General features: G+C 41.7%; 1 protein-coding gene across 2 annotated transcripts in view; it reads right to left on the bottom strand.

Annotated features, from left to right (window-relative positions):
* Positions 1-23,321, bottom strand: part of jarid2b (jumonji, AT rich interactive domain 2b) — a 78,059-nt gene that overhangs the window by 14,386 nt on the left and 40,352 nt on the right. The window contains exons 1-4 of one of the 2 annotated variants that reach the window (XM_053864105.1): positions 21,539-22,051; positions 21,302-21,413; positions 7,476-7,699; positions 879-1,088 (exon numbers count right to left, since the gene is read on the bottom strand). In XM_053864105.1, coding sequence (XP_053720080.1) covers positions 879-1,088; positions 7,476-7,699; positions 21,302-21,413; positions 21,539-21,566 — 574 coding nt within the window. In that variant the 5' untranslated portion in view covers positions 21,567-22,051. Of the gene's footprint in view, positions 1-878; positions 1,089-7,475; positions 7,700-21,301; positions 21,414-21,538; positions 22,052-23,321 lie in introns of those variants that run through there. The other variant, XM_053864104.1, reaches the window with a different exon arrangement.

The following is a 23,321-nucleotide window of genomic DNA, read 5'->3' as shown; positions in this document are numbered from 1 at the left end:
TCACACTCCATTTTGGATCACTGACATGTCTCCAGGTGTTCTGGGTCATACAGCGATTAGTTTCACCAACGTGATTACCACTGTCACGTCAACAATAATAACTATGAGCTCTACTGTGGAGGGAGAACTTCTGAACAGGGCCAAAAATGTAGAAAAACAAGACAGTATGGGGCGATCCTGACCAGCAAGGCCACCCTATCTTCAACCCCCGAACCCACCATCGCTACAGGCATGTGCACAATTACGTGTAAACATGTAACATAATAACACTGTAATAACACAGACAGTGCTAGTCACAACTTTCTGAAGCACCAATATTTACCATGTTAGCAGCAGAACAGGCTCAACTGTTGCTTTTGCCTGATGATTTTTCTTTTCTTGTGAAACATACTGGATTTTACGACTGTTGGGACTATGACAGCGGCCTAGCTCACAGAGGCTCCCCAGTTTCATGATACACAAGTGAGCGCATTCAGGCCTCTGAGCCCAGAGTGGCAAGCATATGATGAGAGTGTATGCGTGAAGGACTGTGGCCAGCTGTTGCAGCGTGTGCATAAACACCTTGTAAGGGCTTAGCAAGTTAAGTGTTAATTGGGGTGGAAACAGTCGATGGTCCTGTCGGCCAACGAGAGTGTCATCTTAAGAGATTTCACACGCTTGAGCACACTCGCAAAACACTTGTTCTCAAGTTCGGCCCTTTTCTGTATTCGCTGTTATTATCTCTCACTCCTCTGCTGATCTTCCCCTTGTGCCTCATCACTCCTTCTTCCTGCGGTTCCACCCGCACATCATCAGTATTTCGACTTTTCATGACCTCTCACTCGTTCAGCCACAAAGCCAAAAAAGACAAAAACTTAAACACAGCAGTTGCCCCCTACCATGTCCGTTGAGTGGCTGCCTGGTAGGAATCCTGCCTTTGCGAGGTGTTGAGTGGCAGGAGGAGACGGAGGCCTGGTTGCTGCTGGTTGCACCATGGGAGTGAACTCCATTCTTCACCTCCTCCACATCCTCCTCCTGGTCTTCCTCCAGGTCATCCTCCTCCTGAGAGCTTCCAAAGTAAGCCATGTTGTTGGGCAGGGCTGATGAACCTAAGAGGAGCCACATTTCCAGTTAAACAAAAAAACTGTTTTCAGATATTTTACATTATTCACCTAAAAAGGAGAGGGGGAAACAACATAACACAACAAAAAGGATTTTTAGATGCCACACAACAATACAAGTTAGGAAAGGAGGGACAACGCAAGAACCAACATAGTAGTCCCAAAACTACCTAGTCTGCAGTCTGGCACCAACACCAGATGAACAAAAAGTTGAGCAAGAACAAGCTGAACCACATACGACAGACACAGATAAAATGATACAAGGTGGCCACATTGACAAGATATGCTCCCTCCCCTGACTGTGCTTGCAGAAAAACAACTATTTTGCTAGCCAACATGAAAGTATGAAACGCCTCACTCTTTTGTTCTCACATAGCCACAATCTTACCCCAAAAATAAACACACAGGTTATCAGTGTGTCAGATTCAGACACTCCGCCAACTGACCAATGAATAGCGGATCTTATTATTAACTGAAACAAAACAAACAAATGCATTAAAGAGCAGCTCGTTTTTCAGGTGGATGACATTAATGAGATAGAACTTCATTCAGTGACAATAAACAAAGGTGAGCTTGCAACAGTCTGAACATAAGGAGGATGTCACAATGAAACCAATGAGGTCACTCGAACAGCGTCTTGACGCAGGTGTTTAATGCATGTGGGTGAGTCGCGATTTCAGTCTGCTGTGAGAAAACACACTGCAGGCCATGTGGTCATGAGGCAACAAGATGGTCATTACACAAGTTTCTCAGCCAAATAAAGCAGATTTTATGTTGATGTACAACTACGATCACCCTGTTAAGGTTAGTGTCAATTTTAAGGTGTGGCTAGACAATATAGTCTGAGGTGGGAGGCTGACTTGCTGTGACAACTCAAACTGCTCAAAAGACAAAGAAGAGAGAGTGAGACCCCCTGCCAGCTTAAGCAAACAATGACATTTACTGGCATCTTGTTGATTTACTGCATGTCCCCAAATATCAAACACTTTAGATCAGTTGCAGCTTTCCCCGCGGTCAGAATCTTTTGAGAAGTCCAGCTCTCCCACTCTTTTGTTTTACCAAACATGCAAGCGAGGAAGTCGTGTTGTTACCAGAACACTGACTATCTAAGAACACTTGGCTTCATACAGACACACCTTAATAAAAAAGCCCAAAGCTGCTTTATGATTTCTCATAATGTTCTGTCATAAACTGTATAAGGCACAGCTGATTCAATAATAAGAGGCAGAATTAGAAACCAGGGAAACTGAAATTTTCACATCAATCTCTCAGGGTTTCCCAGATACAGCTGTTGCTTTAGAACTCAAACACAATTTAAGATGAAACGTGGGCGCACAATATGTCAAACAAGTTTGGACAAGTAAGATAGTACAGACAGGAACGGTGTGACTATTTACGTCAGAATTTTAGAGCAGTAATATTTGCAGGATGGCGTGTAATGAAAGTTTTATTTACTTCTCAGTCTGAGAAGAGTGTGAGCCTGTGGGTCTGCTCTGAAACTGGATCTTACCGGATTGTGATGGCTTTTTGTACGATAATATGACATCTGTTACAGCATATATCCTGACACAGACTAGAAAAATGACATGCTTTATATCACAATCATTACGGTACAACCTCAGGGCTCTGATCTCATCTTGAAGGTTGTGAGGTCACACTGTAGTGAGACTTTACAGTTTAATCAATAGGAAAGCAGGAACAACTCGCAGTGCCTGATGGTCCAGAAGTATATTTCTCACGGTTCTTTGTTAGGATCCAAACTTCTTACGAGCAGCAGCTAATGAGTACAATTTGTTCACTAATTTTAACCCCCTGGTCCATTCAGTTACTTCAGCTAAAGAAGTAGTTTCCTTGTAATGTGAAACATTAAGAAACCTGACATACAAATTGTTCTAAAAAAATGCCAACTACTTTCAAATTTAATCGATAGAGAGAAGAATATTAGCAACTATTACCCAGTAATTTATGCTGCAGTTACCATTTGTCATATCAAGATAAATAGCGAATGCATTTTTTGACACTTGGTCCTCCAAGAGAAACTAAATCTTAGCCAGACTTAAATTTATTTGCTGGAGAGCCAAGTTTTTACAGAGCTCCTCTGCCAATTTCTAATTGTTTCCTCGGGGTGCGGGGAAGAGAAAACAATGTGTTCAAAAAACACTGTGCAGAAACTGTGCTTTCACGTCTGAATAAGGCCTTGAGGAAAAGTGTTTAACAACAGTAAATGTGGCTTTACGACTCACACGTAACTCTGCTTTGATAACACACACTGACACATCTAGTATTCTAAAACAATTCAGTGACTTACCCAGTGGACTGTGCCTGAGGTTTTATTGACCACACATGCGGAGTGTGCAGAGTGACACACACTAACATCCTTTAACCCAGCCGAGATGCCAGATTTGCCGTTGTAAACTCATAACAACCGCACCAAGTGAAACACACACCGGCACAATCAGCCTCTAATGATTCGCTTCATTAGCTAAACGGCAGTAATTTGGAGGCCTGAACAAGGGTCAGCATGCCAATGACAAACAGACCACAGGGGCAGCCAGAGGCAGGAAAAGAGAGGCATATGTTTGTTTGGGAGCTCAGGCAGTGGAGCCATGACATCTTTTTTTAACCACACTTGTCTATTTCTATGTTTAGTTTTTACTCATTAACATTATTTACTTGGTTAAGTAGCAGTCAGCACAGCAGCCTCATAACAAGACACTCCCTGGTTTGCCTCACACAAGACAATGTTTAGTTTAGGCTGTCACAGATTAGTAAAGTTTGGACTTTGTATGCCTCCCATGCCCTTCCATGGGACTTATGGGTACTCTTCCCACAGTTCCTTAATTCTACCGAAATGTCCATGAGACATTTGTGTTGCAGCTATGATATGCTCAAGCTCCCGAGACGCTGTCAAATTGAGAATCCGTAATTTGTTTTCATGGACATCATATTAAAAAAATAAATCCATGAAAAAAAAATGGTGGACCTATAGAACCATAAGCAAACCTGTACCTTGACCACCAAAAACCAAACCACCGTAACGCACACAAACCAATATCCTCCACCAGGACTCTAACCCAATCCCCTCATTACTCCAGTCTTTCATCCTTCTCATTCCAACCACAGACAATTCATAATTAGCCCTGAAAGAGTCTATTAGGATTGTCATTTTTAACTGGGCTCTTGGGTGGGTGTGGGGGGGGTGGCGATTAATTATAAGCCCTCCATTCTCCCACCACCCTTCTTTTGTCCCCTCGAACAAGAAGTGAAACAATCGAGAGAATTTAAATAGTCAATCAGGAGGCACCACAGAGTCTAGTGGTGGTGCACGTTGTGTTTTTAAGGAAGGTTAGAAAGGGGGGAAAGTAAATTGTCTGAGTCTAAATGGAAGTGTTTATTGTATCCACAGTGTCTCAAGTCACGACAATGTAAAAGAGACTATTCTGGAGGTTGAGTTGAAGACAGCAACGGATTCCTCACACACACACAGTAAATAATTGGGATTGAAAATAAAGCTCCTCCAACATAAGAACTAGAATTCTGTATTCCACACGAGAATTGAGTTCGAGTGATGCCCTCAAACCGTATTTTACTTGATAAATGATATCGTGACTTTTTCATAGTAGACTATATTTTGCAAGTAGATATTCAACCTGCCCCCAGGAGACAGAATGATTTAAAAGCATCATATGTCGCATGTATCAAAATGTTAACACAGGTAGACAGATTTGTTGATATTAAACACATGGATAAAATCTGAACCTTTAAACCCATTAGGTCTTCCTGCTCCTCTCAGTGCTGCCCCCTCCCTGCCTAAAGCAAACCAGCAGCATCTAGGTTACCAGTGGCAGACGAGACCAGAGGCAGACTGTCTGGCTACCACCCAAAATATCTTCATCCACGGATATAAACAAGCCTGGACCACACATAAACACCACTCTGCGTACACAGTTAAAGTAGCACCGAATGCTTCAGCTCCATTGAGTGTGTGTGTGTGTATGTGGAAAGAAAACAAAATTGGAACATGGCTCTAGACAATGTGGGTGGTGCGTGAAGTGCATCCTTCTATACAGTAGACAGACATCTTGCTTTTTATAACTCTCTCCCATTACTCCCACGTTGCATCAGTCTCTACTTCTCCTCCCAGGAGGAATTAAAAATAACACTTGCATGGACGCAGCAACAACCAGCACCAACAGCACATTGACTATCACCACAACAATCTCATAATGAGATCGCCAAACTCCCGACCGGATGAACGATGCAGGAGCACTACTTCTTATGCCTGTGTGACTGAACTTGTGAACTTGCTTTTGTGGCCTTTAGAATGAGTGATGGGTACAAGCTTATGGGTGGATGTTTACTTGATAGGATCAGCAAACATTGCGGCTTGTGCTTGTGTGTGCGTACGTGTGAGAATGAGATTTTGTGGACTGACGGGTCGTCTGCATCACAACGCACCACCCATATTTACAACACAAACCACAAACTACGTTTCATGGAATTCTGAGCATTTCAGTCAAACCTAAGAACTTTGTGACCCAAGTGTCCCTTGTATCTGAATTCAACCTCCGTCCTCTTTTAGCACTGCTGACAAGCAATGGCTTACCTTTACGCAATGTTGACATAGTCTGTCAAACTAGGGTTTGACTGGCAACATAGCTGCAAACAGTTAAACACACAATGTTCTTTCTTTGTAGTTGTCTTGTTTGGATTGTTCAGTGTGTCACACTTCTTTATGGGACAGGCGTTGTTCACTGCTCTCACATACATCATGGATGTCTCACAGGTGTACATGAATAAAGGCTGCTTGCTCTCAGGTGCTTAATGGAGATATTTGGTCTACTTAAAAAGACTGAAATGTAAGTAAGTTCCAATAACATGAGTGGGATTTCTCCTGCATGCATTCATACACGCAGCAAGGGCCTGGCACACCATAGACTCGACAGATGAGTGACACCGCACACAGGCAGTGAAGACGTATATAACCTGAAGGCCTGTGACATTCTGGGATGCTCCCACTGTTAGACATGGATTGCATGAGAGGCCAAGCTGAGCAGAGGACCTGAGCAGGAAAATATGAGCCTTGCTTGACGGACAGTGTGGAAACCCTCTGCCCCTAGAAATATCTCATGAAGCAGGGACTAGGGACTAGGGATGCACTGATCAGGTTTTATTTCCAAACAAATCGATTAGTTATGAATCTGTAATCAAGATATCGTTTCAATGAGTGCTACTGGGCACATCATCTTAAAAAAATCGTATCAATTAGAGCAACATGAATAAAAACACTAGGAGTGTTAAGTTATGGTTCGAACACAGGTCAGTATCTCATTATAGAATGTAGAATTACATCCTGAATGTGTCCCCTGTTGTGAATGATTCCACAGTACTGTAAAGAAAGCCGAACCGTTCACAAATGTCCGTCATGGTCGTGTTTATATGAGCCACTGGTCAATGTCCCACTACCTGCTCTAATCCCAAACAGAGGAAGACACTTAAAATAAACAACACAAGGTGACAGAGCTGAGCAGCAGACACTCAGTGGCCCAACTCTGTAGTCTGTGTTTACAGCGCAGTCGACTCTTAAGGTTCTGTGTATTGATGACAAACTCGTGTAGCATCAGTGTTGTGTGTAAGTGCATCAGTGTTCGATATGAACAGCTGCTGCAGTGGAAGGCAATAGGCACGGTGTTAAAGGGATAGAGGAGAAGTGTAAACTGACACAGATTAAGACTAGCCGTGGGCAAGTTCACAGTCATCTGGCGAGATCCCCCTCTTCATACATTTGTTTTTGTTTTTGTATGCATTATAATTCAGCTATAAACTAAAGCATAAAGTGAGGGGAAAGCCCGGAAACTGGAATTTTTGGGTCATTTTTGTTATGTTCAATTGTCAGCTCAACACAAGCACTTGCTCATGCGTGTTCAGTTGAATTCACATTTTGCTATGAGAATACGTTATCAATACTTCCACATTACACCAGGTTCTTTTCATGCAGAGAGGACAGAAGGTCCTTTCCATGTGGGTGTGAGGCTGGAAACTTATGGCTGTGAGGCTTCAGCTCTCACCATGACCCCACTGCTGCTTTTTTATTGAGCCAAAGCAATAAAGTCAATCATAAATATGTCAAGTGTGCTTTGTTTTTTAAAAAAATGGCCAAAAGTGTGACTTCAGGTTCCCTGCTGGTTTGGCAATTTTGACGAAGAATAACTATCTGATGACAGCCTTTGCTTTGGCGGGTGGGTGGGTTGTATCCTGGGGAGATGACGTGGAAAAGAACTGACTGACTTTGGAGCAGGTATTCAGTCCATAGATGTGAAGCATAATACGGTTTCTGTTAGAGGACACTATTGAAAGTTTGAAACATGTTCTTACCTCTGAGACAGAGAAATGTGAGGAAGTCCTCGGTCTTGGGCTTCCGTCTGGACAGATCCTGGATGAAGGAGGACAGTGATGACGTGGAGATGGATGACAGAGATGAGGTGGGCACAGTGGCTTGGCTGGTGTTCAAGTTCCCTGGTTCTGCCACTTTGATAGGTGTAGTACTTGGTGAGTTGGGCTGGGATTGGGCGAACTTTCTCTGGGCCTGTAGCCGAGGTCTGAAAAAAAAAAAAGAACAGAGATGTTCTTAGTGTCCTTCTACACATACTGAACACGAATAAAAAAAAAATGGATGGAGGAACTAACACTATGAACATCAAAGCAAAGCAAGAGCCTGATGTGAGGGAGCAACAGTTGTAGTTTAGATAAGCTACATGCCTCCTTTTGTGGAAACTGAGGCTACACACTGTCTCTTTGCCCAAAATCGGGAAGAAAAAGACGCTTTATCACAATCTTCCTGAAAGCTTACACTTAATTTTTCTCCCCTTAACAGTGCCCCCCACACACACCCTGTCCTACGCCATCAAATCATCTCTCCACTGAATACTGTCAGTATTTTATCACTATATAATGCAACATATGATGTGAATGTGACTTGAAAGCACACGGTAGAATACACCAAGACGCCACCACAATCATTTATCACACTAACTAAATACAAATCACTGTGCATTAACAAACATAAACAGACCATCTAAGAGAAAAGCTGTCGTCATCTCATCTAAATTCATCTTTGCTGTTTCCTTTTTACCTCTCACTTTGCACCATTACATCTCCCAGCTGTCTATGCGATGGCGTGTCCCCATGGCGAACAATAGCTCGAAGATGTCTCTCATTTTTCTCTCGGCTGGGCTCTATTCTAGCTTTCTGCGTCACAGTGTGTGCTGATGCCGGCGAGGGATGGCGGAGAATATTAAAGTAATGTGAGAGAAGGCGATGAATTGTGAAGCCACACACTGTCTCCCACACACGCTTGGACATTTTACATGGAGCTGCATGCAAACTGTGAAACTTCTAGACTCTCAGGAGCCAGTGACAGGCCTCTACTGATCAGGGATGGCACAATAGCAAGATAGAGAAAACAAGGAAAGGCTGTAAATACAGTAGAATACTGATAAAAGCAATGCGATATCCAGGTAATATTTGTCAATTTGCCACGGACAGCAGTAAAGTAAAGAAAAATGGGATCATGTCTGCAGAACACCCGCCATGCATTTGGCTCAAACACAGAAAGGTGCAGCGCTCCGATTAGAGTTCAATCAGTGAAGCGAAGAGTGTCAAAGTGTGTCAATTTCCTGGCGTGACACGGGTGTACGCTCAATATGTGAGAAATGGAAAGATGATTGTGTCCACCTTGCCGGAGTATTGCATTCGAGCGTGAGGTGAGAAGTGAGCGCACAAATGGTGCACATGCTCAGTCTGTTCATTATAACAGAAAAAGAATTGTGGCTCGCATGACTTTGAGGGTAAAAATGAATGACATGGATCCAATATTGTAAGTACATTAAGAGTTGGTGCGCACTTCTGGAGAGAAAACTATTCTCATCTCAGTTTTTTGTTTTGAGAAATGACAAGTTGCTACTGTGTAAGTGTTACTAAAACTACACTGGATGTAGTTAGAACATGCAATAACACCACAGAAAAAACAGGCTGATGGAATGGATCGCATAAATAATTGAATGAGAGGTTGCATCAACAGAGGCTGGGAGAAGAGCCAGTATGTATTTGGGTCTCTAGTGCTGGGTAATATGTAGATATTCAGGCAGAGATATGAAGTTGAGGCAATAGCATCATATCGATATATGTTTCCATTTTGAATTTATATGAAGCCACATGACACGTTAGCTTGCTAGTGCTGCCGCTAACGTGTGCATGTTAGATCACACAAATCCAAACATGACTGAAATGAGTGAAAAAACCTGCAAGATGCTTCAGTGCCAAGTTCAAATTCAGTCATATACACAGTTCAAATGTGGCTTGTCCATATTTAAGTCATTTATATGTTTTTTTTTTGTTTTGACATTTACTTACAATATACCAAATCCATTTAAAGATGTTACTTTATTTGTTTGTGCACGTTTTTTTGCACTAATTTGCACAACTGGAATGAAGCGCAAGCTGTAATGTATTTAATTCATTTTAACTGCTCGTCTTACTTTCAGTGAATGTCTTTAAATAAAATGGCTTGTGATACAATTCTTATATATTTGTTATGTAGAGTATCATATCATCTTATTATCAATATTGACATTCACCGTCTCAGGATATGAATTTAACACCATCTTCGCCAGTGCAACCTCTTGCCAGAATGTCATGTGCTAGACTGCAAACTATGACACTTTAACGCCTGAGCTAAGTAGCTGCGGCGCCTGATCAAAAGTGCAGCCACACAGACCTGTCTCACCCTCTCTACTATGAATTCAATTTCCGGCAATTTAATATCTGAGAGGCGGGAGGAGGGGGAGCCACACAGATTAGGCTTTGCTGTGAAAACTTCCTAAATAGTAAGCAGAGAAGAAAGCTGAGCTCCTCATAAAAGCCTCTTTGGAAAGCTAAACCCTGGATAGTTTTATTGCCGCAGATGAACGGGATCCTATTTAACTGCTTTTCAGAGAGCACGGAAGAGAATGGGGGACTTAATGTGACAAAAAGAGGGAAAAAAATGAGCGCACAAGCAAACTCTGCAAGAAATGAGGACAGAGATAGATGAGCTAATAAAGCCATGTGCTTACTACATCCTGTCTAGACAGTCAAGCAAAGCATCTTCAGACACGCCTCAGGTTCTGCACCGAAGTATTAGCCATCTAAGCCCAAACAGTGCATCGGCGTAATTTGTGGTTACAGGTAATATCCTTGTAATCACACTAATGTGTGTATCATCCACATTAATTTGTGTGTGTCTCGATGGTTTATTGCTTCAACAGCAGATCTGAGGTAAATTAATAGCAGCCTTGTTGACAATGATGCGGCTTGGCAGGAAGGTACCAGCAGAGGGGCGGAAGAGAAAAAACACGCTAACACCTTGAAACTTCACGAACATGCTATTATCGCTGGCTGACAGACACCTTCCTTAGCAGCGGCACGGGGACAAAATCGTTGTGTTGTTATTAGAGCTGAGGCAGCATCCAGGAAATTATAACAATAGATTCATCCAGATTCTCCCTGAATTTGTTAACAACAGTTGATTCACTCTGGCTGCTGCATCTTGACTATGAGACAGGAAAACATCAAGACTGTCAATCAAATTTTTATAAGGGGCAGCATTGCCACTTATTTATTGGCGTGCATTATAACGTGTATCCAACCTACCCATAAGAAAATACCTAATGTGACATCATCGCTACGGTTTTCAGCCAATAATTCAGTTGCATTGTGTTTAAAAACTTCTGACTGTGAAGCATGTATTTCTTTAAAGACGATGATGGATGATAGGATGAGGGAAAAAATTGTTTGTTGGAAGTGAAGAAGTAGAATTTCTGTAAATATTGTGACACCAGCCACAGAGTGATCAGGTTTTGGAGCAAGCACATTAATATGGCATGTATCTTTCTTTTCACCTGCGTGAAAAAGCTTCAAATAAAGTAGATCACTAACATGTTAGGGATTATGTCAGGAAAGTGTTTCAGAATGACGTCAGTATCACTGTTTTCACGGTTTTCGAGACAAAAATAAATTCAATTGTGAATGCAATATTTGAATGTCAACGACAGCCTTCCGCAGCACTCACTTCCTTGTTCTCTTTTTCTGTCTCACTAATGTGAGAGATCAATAAAACCTTGTCGCTCATAATTATGGTCTGTTGCTCGTAGTGACTTCAGTCTTCCTCACACAACCTAAATAAAGTAATCAGCCCACCAGTCAACTCTGACATTTTAACGGAACATGAGTCCTTTCATTATACGTACTTAACAAGACGATGACGGCCATCTTTAGATTAAAATCAGTCACATTAGTGCACGCCGTCATGGTCTCACTGTCGGGCTAAAATCAGCAAAATCAGCATGGGAACGATTTTCAATGACACAACTCATTGTGAGTGCAGGGAGTGTGCTGGGGGCCGAGCGGTAACATGAGCCTGAGATTCAGTCCTGAGTGAGGAGCCCAGAGGACGGCGGCTCGTCTATATTACTGTTTGTAGGTGTGCACAAGTGAGAGTACACTATGTTCCCAAGCTATAGATTACAACCGGGTACTGCGCCGTTGGGGTAAAGTGATGTATATGCAAGTTAAAAAAAGACAGATTGCACTGATTGCAGGAGAGTCAGAGTAGCGTAAATGTAGAAATTCAACAGCAAGATGAAAAAAAATGATGGCAACAGGATATCTTCATTCATCTCTTTCTAATCCCCCTTTCATCCATTTCTTCCTGCCTCATCCCGCAACCATCCAGCCTTCAAAGGACGCCGGTAATATCTAACATTACACCGTGGGCCGAGCTGCCGCGGCGATGATTACCTCAGAGAGAGGACGCATTCAATCATCGGACGGGAACTCATTGAAAAGACAACTAAACCAAGTCAGATGAAAGAGGCAGAATTAGGTTAATAAGATGAGAAGATGGATGATAGCTGCGAGTGGACAGAGGACGTGGCCATCACGAGCTGACCATGGTCAAACAAGCTTGTGCTTCTATATGGCCTGTATCAATACAGGCATTGTGTCAAGCTTAGAAAGTCTAGAATATTAAGTAGTAGTAGTATATCAATTCATTCATCGACAATATTTTCCGGTGTGACAGCAACCGAGACCAGTTCATCACAGAACATGCGTGGGCACAGATGTAACACGGATTCATCTTGTACTAATAAGATAGTAAAAAGAAGCTGGAGCACCTGAAGACAACCCACACAAAAGAAGATAAGCAGCTGCTCCATTTCTGTTCCATGCATCGTAATCTCCCTGTCAAAACACTCATGTCTATAACCTCACTTCAAGTTTCCACGCCACAAAACCAGCTGAGCAGGCACAACTGAGAACTAGTAGACTACAGAAAAAGTCATTTGTTCTAAAGGCCCTCAGACACCAATTAGGCCCCGGTGAAAAAGAGGCCTCCTGCTGCCATTTGATAAATTATATAATCTTTCTATTCTCAACGCATTTCCATTATTTATTACAAACAGCAGAGAAACCATAATAGAGGCACACTGACATTCATTTAAGAAACTTAACCAGCCAGAATGGATAAGTCTGCTTTTAATTGGCGCAGCTTGGGAAAGATTTTTTTTGGGCACCTTTTCTTTGTGTCTCAAGTCGAAAGAAGATGCTGACAGTGCAAATCAGACTCAGTTGATCATCTCACATACATTCAGAATGAGGTCTCACCTTGATTTAACTTAAATTGGTCGTTTATCAGCTTGAATCATTTTGTCATTAAAAGACTGGTTAATGTACTTGTACCAATTAAGCTTAAAACTTTCATGCATATAGCTAGTTATTCAACCTAACACATAAATATGATCAATCATTAGTACATTGTGAGGGTATTAGTATGTCTATAGTAGTGTATATATATATATATATATATATATATATGCATTTATTGTTGACTCGCGGCAAGAGGATATCTAACTGTGACTGAATTAAACAACTATATAAAATACTTTATTATTAAGTTACCAACAACTTTTGCAAGCAGAAGTGTGAGGATCGATGTGGATGTCTCCAGACTGTGGGGTCACACACACCACAGTCATTTATGTCCCGGCTGTTGGCGGTGGCAGTCGCGATGCGGTCCGGTTTCAGACCTTTGCTGTGTCACTGCAACCTGATATTTGTAAAAAGCCGCGAGTGCAATATGAGCTACAGTCGGAGTGTTGATTCGCAGACGTGTGCCAGCCGCACTCTCTTCCAGCACACTGCTCTCTCAGTCCTCTGAAGAGGAAGGGCTCGTGGTAGACGCCAAAGAATGCAACGTTAATGGATCCTAATTAATAGCGTCCATTTACAAGTATGACAGAATTAGCAGGACTCGCACATTTGGCAAGCAAGTAGGCCGAAAGCTTTGGAAAAAAAAGTGTTAACAGAGACAATCATTATAAATATTTCTGTATACGTAGTAACCGTTTTCGGAACTCGTTCCATGACAGTGTAAATAAATCTGGAGTGATGTTAGAAAACGTGGCTACTGTCTGTTTCCTTCACACAAAACAAGAGGAGCCTCCAGCTAGACCACGACCTGTCCGAGGTTTGATGAATGTTGACACCAGGCTGCGCTCCAGTCAGACTCTGTGTTCCCTCTCCTGGTAAAGGTTATTGTGTGGGGAGAGCAGCACTGATCCGGAGTTTGTACCTCAGGGGCCGCATTAATTGGCTCCAGATGGCCCACATGGTCCTGATAAAAAAAAAAATAAAAAAAACTACCTCGCTGCAGCTGACTGTGAGAAGTCTGCTGATGTGTGTTGCGTTGACATCCGAGCAACTAAATATACATGTTTATGTTCATAATCGAAAGAGGGCGAATGTTTATATGAGGGGATTTAACTTCACAAGTGGATATGTGTTCCATCAGGGTTTGTGGTGGACAACCTGTCAAGTCAGTTCAGTTAGATGCAAAAATATGAAAGCTCATTTGGGCGGTGAATTCTGAACAGAACAAACACACTAACTATTTGATCATGCTGTAGTTCATTTGTCAAGTTTATACGCAACCTTTGTCACAAAAGTGGTCGTTGTGTTTGCAGAGCCTTGTAAGTAGTCATCGCTAGAGAGGGTTTCTATCAGGATTTTTTTGAAGCTGTGGTGAACTGTGGAGTCAGACATAGTCCTCGGGCATGAAAGCCGATGTATAGACTGCCTATAAATCAATAAATATAAAAATTCCCCTCCTTGTTTTTGTGGTGGCTTGCTTCATGATTGCCGATATTCCATTCAATGTCACAATTCCAGAGTGGGTGGCTATCCCATCGTACTAGGGCTATGTATTGGCAGGTATCTAGAGATATGATATGTCTCCCTATACAGGAGTGGTACGTTCAGGATTGTCTCATTATTATCACATCTGTATGCTGCTTAATTGAACATACTTTGCATCTACTGCAAGCCATTTGAAACATTTATCTTGGACTATATTTTTGCTATTTCTATTATATATTAATAAAGGGGCAGGTCATACAGTCATAAGCATAAAAAAATATAAAAGATATTTATCTTTGCAGAGAAATTTACAAGACTACATTCATTTTCATTTGCAAACTGAGGTGAAAATAGAGTCCGTGTGTGTCCAGTGTCAACAAACATAGGAGAAATTTCACTTCACTGGTCCTGTTTATTGCTTTTCTGTCTGCAGCATTGAGGACAGAGACAACATGGCGCTGCAGCATGGTGACCTTCTGACCTCAGGTCCTTCATCTATGTAAACTATGTAGACTTCGATCACATGCAAGGACACTTAGTATACACATTCAGTAAACCTATTGTTCAATAGTAGAAGAATGCTAACTCAACCCATCCACTCAGTGTACTTGACTGCCAGTACTTAGACGGTTCATTAATTTACTTTTTGTTTGTTTTTGTTTGTTTTGATTGTTGGATGGGAGGTATTCAAGGGTGAAACATTTGCGTGCAGATAATGGTCTGACAAAAATAACAATAAGGACAGGATTTATCTGGAGATTACAGATTAAGCTTGGCTTGTCTGAATATTTAAATATAACCTTGGCCTGTTTTGTAAATGAAACCAAGAGGGGGTGGATGGTCAGATAGGCAGACAGGCGTCTTGACACAAGATCAAGCCACACTGCTGTTTTGTGAATACATAAATATAAAGCCTCATGTTTTCAGCATTGACTCTCCGGAGTTTGAAACACAGGTTTAGGTTTTGCGACATAAAAACAGATTTTGTTGGAACAAAAATAGGAAAAGGCCAGAAAGAGAAAAGACTCTTTGTTCTCGGTCAAAGTCCAAACCAATGGCTCAGCCCATCCCCTTCACACTACCATGGGCTGAACTTTCACCCGATAACCCCTGGCCTTCCACTCCATCTTAATTCAACATAAGAGCTGCTGACCAGGTCAATAAACACAAAGGACATTGCTGTTGAGCCACTAAGGTAATTCATGCACCCTCCATGCAGCTTGAAACAACACAAATCTGCTTCCTATTCCAAAGCTCATGCCTCCTCTTTCCCAAGCCCAAATATCACTGGAGGTGTCAACGGCTTGTTTATGTACATCCAGTGATTAGTACGGTGCTGGTAGATTAATTACAAATACAGGCAGGAGGTTGTTTTTCTTTGAGGGGGTTGGCGAATTTGGAAATGAAAAATTAAGTAAGTGAGCGACAAGTTTAGATATGGCGTCCAACATCTGTTTTCTTCTGGTCTGTTCATGATGAATCACAAAAAGTAGAAGCTCAATCAGGAGCGATTTGGGCAGAAGGTCAAAACAAATCAAGTAACAGCTGCTTCAATTAAACAACAAAAAAAATCCTAAGATTAATCAAACCCTTTAGTTTTATCATTGTGTGCAACAATTACACAATTGCTCTTGTGTCCTTCTTTTAATAGATTTTTCATCAATTAAAGCTTCAAGGAAAGAAAAAAATATTGTTGTAATTCAGTTGTGAGTTCACCAGACACTGCTGACTCAGCCTAACAATGAATTTCAGGTACTTCAATGTTGCAGAAGGAGAAAACATTTTTAAATAAACTTAAATTAAATTAACTTAAAAAATTTACATTTAAGGTCATGAACTCTTGTAAGAGAGCTGAACCGAGGCGATACGGTTCAGACACACCTGTGTGTTATAGACGCTCATGATACACAGCTGACCCTCCTACAGCACTCTGTTAAGAAACATTTTTTGCCCTGCTCCCCAAACAAGCGGTACACCCTGAGTTCTGCTATTATTGCATCACCCTGTCTATTGTGGAGCCTCATAATGTCTGACCTGGAACAGCCTCGCAGGTTTTCAGTCTGGATTTTAATGCTGCACTTTGGATGCCAGAAGTGTTTTTGTAAACATAGATGTTGCGTGGCATGGAGGTAATTTATCCTCATGGTCTTAGACAACACAGATGCTATGAATACTTTATATAGTCAACAATCAGTTGATGCGGTTAGAAGGGCATTTCTGTGAATGTTTTCTGAGAATGAAGATGCTGGGAGTTGAGGGATGGAAGTATTTGGGGTTAGTCATTCATAGCAATAGACTTCATGATAATCGCTCTCTAAAAGCATGACACAGACTTTTATGTAGCTAGTTGCTGCACCCCGGAAGAATCCCAGCATATAATGTTGCCAATGTAATACTGTGTGTGCACTTCTCCAGCATGTGCATATCTATACGTCAGTGAGCACATTTGGCACTTTCTCTACAGAAGAAAGAGGCAGCAGCTGAGAGAGTGAGTGTGTGTCTTGGCTCCGACAACAGAGAAAACTGATTCAAAGACAGCCAAAATTGGATTCAGTATAAAGAGCAAAGAAAAAAGCTCCAAAAACGATGGAGTCCAGACTCAAATCTGAGTAAGAGGGGCTCTCAACTTCTGATCCGCTCCACAGACTGTGAATTCTTTTGCAGATTTTAATTCACTCGTTGAAACTCACCCCAAATGAACTAACACGCTGGCAGGAGGCAACAGCACATCACCAGTGTAAACATTAACCAGACAAGTTGAAGTCTGATGTCTCAGCAAATAAATTTGGCTTCCCTGAGTCACTGCGAATTCAATCAGGTAAGAAGACATACATTTTGCTGATTGTATCAATCATAAGTGCCCTTTTTGTGCAGAAATCTCCATTCCTCAGCAAACCATTTACTCAGAACACCTACTGGTTGATGACTGAGCTGAAAACAAAGGGAAGAGTCATGTACTGGATATCAACTCAGACCACAACAAATGTCTTTTTAACACAAAATAACAAGGCTTTTAGCATGCCAAAGTCATGACATCGGCAAAGAAGATAAGCATTTGCTCTGTAAAAGTCAAACTTTTACACATCCACAAAGTTTCAGTCCATCAACAATGCCATCTAATCTCAAGCCGTTGGTTGCTCCCTCTTGTGAAGAAGCCCACATTTACAAACAATTATATTGTAATGCAATCAATAAATCTGAAATAATAATAGAATTAGAAATGCAATAAAGGTCCATAGTTTTGCTTTAGTATAGCAGGGGAACTGTGTGGCAGAACTTTAAGTAGGTCAGTCGACCAGGTTCTCCATAGAGGGCATTCCTGAGTTGGCCGTACTTTTGGCAAGCAAAACCCATATCCGTGGTATAGCCACGTCAGTGAAGGTTTACAATAAGCTGGCATGTTGAAGACCGCCAGTCTCTCTATCGATATTAGAAGCATGGGAAGGCAAACACAGAGCTGATCTCAAAGACTTCTAAAGGGTGCCGCTTCCTGCCAAAAATCGCTTGCACCTGTCCTTCTGTCTCTGCTTTTCGTCCGTCTCCCTCCGCTACTCCTCCCCAGTCTTTCTGTCCCTTCATCCTCTATGCGAAACTTTTTTTTCCTCTTCTGCCAAAATGGGAAGCAGCTCTCCTCCCTTCTCTGTTTTGGTCGCTGCCAGGTGTAAAAGCTCCCCGGTGTCGTCTCATTTTGTTCAGAGCGAGGCTCATGCCAGGGCACACGAGTCATCCGTCACACAGTCAGCACAAAACACACACACATAAACACACGGTTTTTAGGAGGACATGATCTGTTGCCAAGTATCTGGCAAGCGCTGCGTTTCAGTGGCATCGGCGAGAAGGCTCCTCTCCGCTCCATCCTTCAGTGAGTACATGTGAATCTGTCAACTAATGAAAGCTCTGACCTCAACTTTGCCAGAACAAGCCAACAGAGAAATAAGAGACTTTGTCCTTGATTAATCTTATTTGCTCAGTGATTTCCTTCCCCAGTAAAGCAGAACGTTTTTTTTCTATAATAGATTTTGCTATAACACACAGCAAAATCACACACAGGGCCTATTTCTGCGTTGCTCTACTCAATGGAGGAGAAAAAACCTGTAATGATCTTTTCCTGAGCCCCTGTTCACTCCTGTTTTGGTAGCTGTTGGTTTTAAATCTTTATCACCAAGTTAGTTCAGACCTTGAGGAGAGTGGTGGCTGAATATTGAAAGCATGCAGTTGGAAAGTACCAATTCTCCTTCTCTTCATTCATCTCCCGCAGGCTGTGGAAGATTGGACTCTATCCTGGCTACAGAGGGCAAGAGGCCACAGACACTACACGACAGACAATTTGGAGTCATTCAACTTTCAACCTTCTGGCTATGTAAAAGAATCACACACTCCTTAAATAGTCCAGATTAGGTGCACTTTTGTTTTCAACGCTTCAAAAACCAATTGGTCTTCGCCTTAATTGTTTTGCGTGTACTACCGCAACTTATTTCCATTAATGAATTTAAAGCCAACTTCCTCTCAAACCTGACTTCAACTGTGTTCGTCCAGGTTAATGACGTGAACTGCTAATCTCAGGTGGCCCACTTACAGTATCAGATGGCAGCGAAAAGGACTCGGGCAGGTGTTGGAGTGGTGAATGGAGCCTGTAGGGTCCGCTCATTACAGAGGGACATCTGCTGCGGTCTGCCCCACACCCCAGACTCCTCCCCTTACTTTACTGATGCTTTCATGCCGTGTCAATGTGAGCGAGAGCAAGCAGCCGAACAAAACAACCCAAAACCACTGCTCACACCTGCTGAGCGCAGTCGCCCCAAAACCAATGAATACAAACATGGCGACAAAAGAAATGACAGGGATTAACATTTTAATTCGCCATAGACGCCTCTTTTTCAGAAGCAATTCAACTGTAATATCAATACATTCTCTCTCATGAGTCTTCTATTGTGATGGCCAAATGATTTTCAATTACCGCAGTCTACGTGGGTGACTTGACTGAACTTATTTTATTGATGATGACTGTGTGTCACAAAAGTCATCCGGTATTTCAATAATCATCCTTATCATCCTAAACACTGACAGATCAAGTAATGATGAGGCTTTTCACCTTGACGTAAGCGTTAATGGGCCAAGAACAATAATGTAGCTTTGTCAGGAGTCCAATATTCAGAGATAGGGATGAAAGGACCCTGGCCCTTTAGCTGTGATCAAAACATAAACATATTACTGAAGAACACATGTAATCATTATGACAGTCTGAAAGGACTCAACCAGGAGGCTGACTGGTTGTTGTCGCAGTCATTTATGGGCGCGTCGCAGTCCGCACTCAGATATTCTTCTCTCAAATTAAAAACATGTTTGGTACAAGAGCATGGTGTAAACTGGAATTTAATTAACTTCAGTCATTCCTTTTTAACAGCTAGTGTTGACAGAATTTGGCAAATAATGTGGCAGATTGTGCCAAACCCCTAATAAAAAGTTTTAAAGCCATCACAAGCTTAACAGTGATGAAATCCATTCTGGCGATTCACAGTTCGAGTGCTCCGGTGTATCATGACACACAAGTGCTATATTTACTTCACCCACTAAATCAAATGCGACAGCTTCTTTTAGCACCGATACAGCACAAATACATGCTGACATTTTGATTTATAAACCAACTAAGGAAGGATCCTGATGAGTGCCAACTGGTGAAATCTTATTTTATTTTAAATCTTGCATCTATATATTGTAAGTGATGGATACAATGTGTACCATATACACATGACGCATGCACTTGAAACCATGATCATTTGCGATTCTAAGCAGCCAGCTTTGTGTCATGATGCCAATTATAATGAGTGTATTTTGCTCATTAGATGGTACAATTTCCATTTACACAATCTATTTTAAGGCTAATGAGTGAATTCTTTGAATGTTTTGATGACAAAAACAGAGAACACACACAAACCTTCAGTGAGATTTATGTCAACCTAATGAGAATTTCAGTCTTTCACACATTTGTGCGCATTATTGCTAAGCTGTGAATTTCAATGTGTATAATGCCATGACTGTTGGTGATACCAACAGTCATGGCAGAAATTGGGGTTTATATCAGTGATAAAGATAAAAAGGCTCAAGTCAAAGCCAAAACAACACAAGTAAATTCCAAAAGAAAACAAACCCACACCAGATAGCCTTTCTATTTTCTACATTTCGGATTGAGTACCAGGAGGGTGCCAAGTGAAACATAAGAGTCAAAGACCCTTCAGATACAAAGACAAGTTCAATACAGTTAAAGCAGAGCTGAATCAGCAATGAGGTACGGGCAACATACTTGTTACAGAAAGTTGGGTGTCATTAATCTTGATCATTTATATAAATTTACAAGTTCCTGAATGAGCAAATGAGCATGTGTAAAAGCATGACTTATTTATAGCAATAAATTCATGAAGCTCCAATTTGTGATGTCAATGCAAATCGCTATTAACGAGTGAATGTCGCCAATAGAATGTCCATTTAACAGATAGGATAAGAAACATTGTGACCACACTCATAATGTGATTATAAGGACGAAGCAAGCACCAAAATAACTTACATGTTAGCAACAGGGAGGTTAGCATCAGTTACAAGGTAGTCAGATATTATTCGTAATGCTCATGTCATATTGCTAGCATCAGCATTAACTTTGCTAAGACTGAGTGTTTTAAAGGTTATGGGGATGTTAAACAGGGTGTGATTGGACTCCACTAACCAAAGGCAGCGACCAAATGTTTGGAAACACTTTAGCAATCCCTTTTTATTACATCCTGTCAGACTAGACCAAATAAACTTCAACCATAAAACAATAGAAATAACTGAAGAGCAGCAACTTTTCACAGCAAGTTAAAGCCATGAAACGAACCATATATCTGCAACAAAAGTCTTGTAAAGTGAGTACAATCGAAATGTGAACTTCCAGGCAAAGGTCTTCAGATGGGATGCGTTAGAACCCAAGAGCTCACCTCTTCTTAGCCGGCATGTCGTCACAGTAGCTGCTCTGAGAATGCAAGGATCCGCCATCTTTGTGGCTTCCCAGTGACCCTGAGCCATTAAGCTGCCCATTAGCCAAGGAGCCTGAAATGGAAAAGCAAAAGTCAAATTTTTACATTTGAAACCATGTTAAAGAAATCCTGTTCAAATAGAAATACAAAAGTCTAAAGGTTAATTACCAGACTGAATATCAATCTAGGATAACACACCTTGGGAACAGGCAGGAAATGATAGCATCCGTCCATTCTTTTCCTCAACAGAAACCACAGATGCGGTAAACAAAAATATCTAAAAACCATCGCACACTTCCTGAGGTTGTTGAATCTTTTATTGGCGGAAGGTGCCATTCCCTCAATTATTTCCCCGCATGAATTTGGAATTGTCAAACAGAATCACTGCCCTCAGCTGATATACGCGATGTGTAGCCACTTCAGTGAATAAATAACTAGAAACAATAGCCCGGGGCGGAAAACTGCCAGACTTGACATCGCTGACATCCAATTGAGGGAGTGCTAATTGGGAATTTAGTGAGCAACTCAGAAAACAAAACGGGCTAGGGGGCAGTTTCCTGAATCAAAGACAATAACAGGTGCAAAGGATACAAAGAGGATTGAGCAGAGAGGATAATGGTAGAGACATAAATCCTTTACTGTTTTGAATTTAGCTTGTGCCTCTCTTCCAGACCCACTGGGTGGTTGTGAAGTCACAAAGGGAACAGCGTACCCAGCGATTACGTTACCAATTCAAAAAATTAACATAAGTAAATTCGGTGTAATTATCCGCATTAAGTCCCGTCACCATAACACGGGCATCTGGGTGCAATTTTTTAATTACCACAGGTCCCAAGATAAATTTTAGGGATAAGAATTCATGCGCGATTATCTGGATTTGAACAACCAAACGATGACTCAGTGAATCCTGCAGCTTTGGGCACAATGCTAACATACCCTCCGGTTCACCTTCCTAAAGCTGTGTCACTCTCTCACTGGGTGGTTCACTGCAACCCCAACACTCCCAGTAAAATTCCATTCGCTTGATGTGTCACTCAACCTCCACCACAAACTCCTAATGGTGGGTGTCAAGAGAAAGATTAATCAAGATAATAAGGACGGGTGGTCTGGATAAGTGGCAACTTGAGCTAACTGCTGTTAGCAGGCAGACTATGGTCAAACAAGTCTGGGCAGAGAGACGTCTAAATGAGAGACAGGACAGGGAGGTCGCCTGACACCAGAGCGGATGAAGACAAGCAATTCAGAGAAGGTCAACTGATTTTCCAAACCTATGATTTACGTACAGTTTCAATGTGCTCTGGGCTAAAACACGGCACACAAATACGCTGGCTCACACTTCTCATTATTGAAGGCTGCTGATTTTTCTCACACATGCGATGCAGGTCAGTACTTGAAAGCGGAGGCACAGTCATCGTAGACACATCGTTGCGGTCAGAGCACTAACAAGCACTGGCGTGATGAGTAAAGCCAAAGAACTGCAGGCAAGCTCTTTACGTTGAAGAGTTCATAGAGGAGGCCGTGAATCATCGCTTCACTATGTCTCTTTTAGCATAAGTCATCCATACGCCTTAAGTTCAGCTCCACCTCACATAGTCTTTTTGTGAGTTGACAGGACATTGCTTCTCCTCTATCATTACCAATGTAAAAAGTAGCGGTTTCACTGTTTTACTCAACCACAGTGTCTTTTTTTTCGTGTACATCTACGGAATGGTTTCCAAGAAGTGTCACACTTCAGTTCCATTCATTATCTATTATCTGGGGGTTGTTCAGTCTCCTAGTCTAATCCAGACTATTGGGGTAAGCAACACTCACAACCTGGACACATTTCTCAAAATAAGACAGCATTCTTGAGTGTACGTACCTCGCCCAGTTTCCACACATAAGAACAGTCCAAAAAACTTAGTCAGTCTGTATTAAAGTACTCTGGATGTGCCAAACCATGAACAATCTTCTGTACTATATGAATACAAACAATATATTT

This window comes from Synchiropus splendidus, chromosome 4, assembly GCF_027744825.2.
Source record: "Synchiropus splendidus isolate RoL2022-P1 chromosome 4, RoL_Sspl_1.0, whole genome shotgun sequence".
NCBI lineage: Eukaryota > Metazoa > Chordata > Actinopteri > Syngnathiformes > Callionymidae > Synchiropus > Synchiropus splendidus.
The sequence above is the reverse complement of the archived record's forward strand: the minus strand, read 5'-3'. Positions and strand labels throughout refer to the sequence as shown.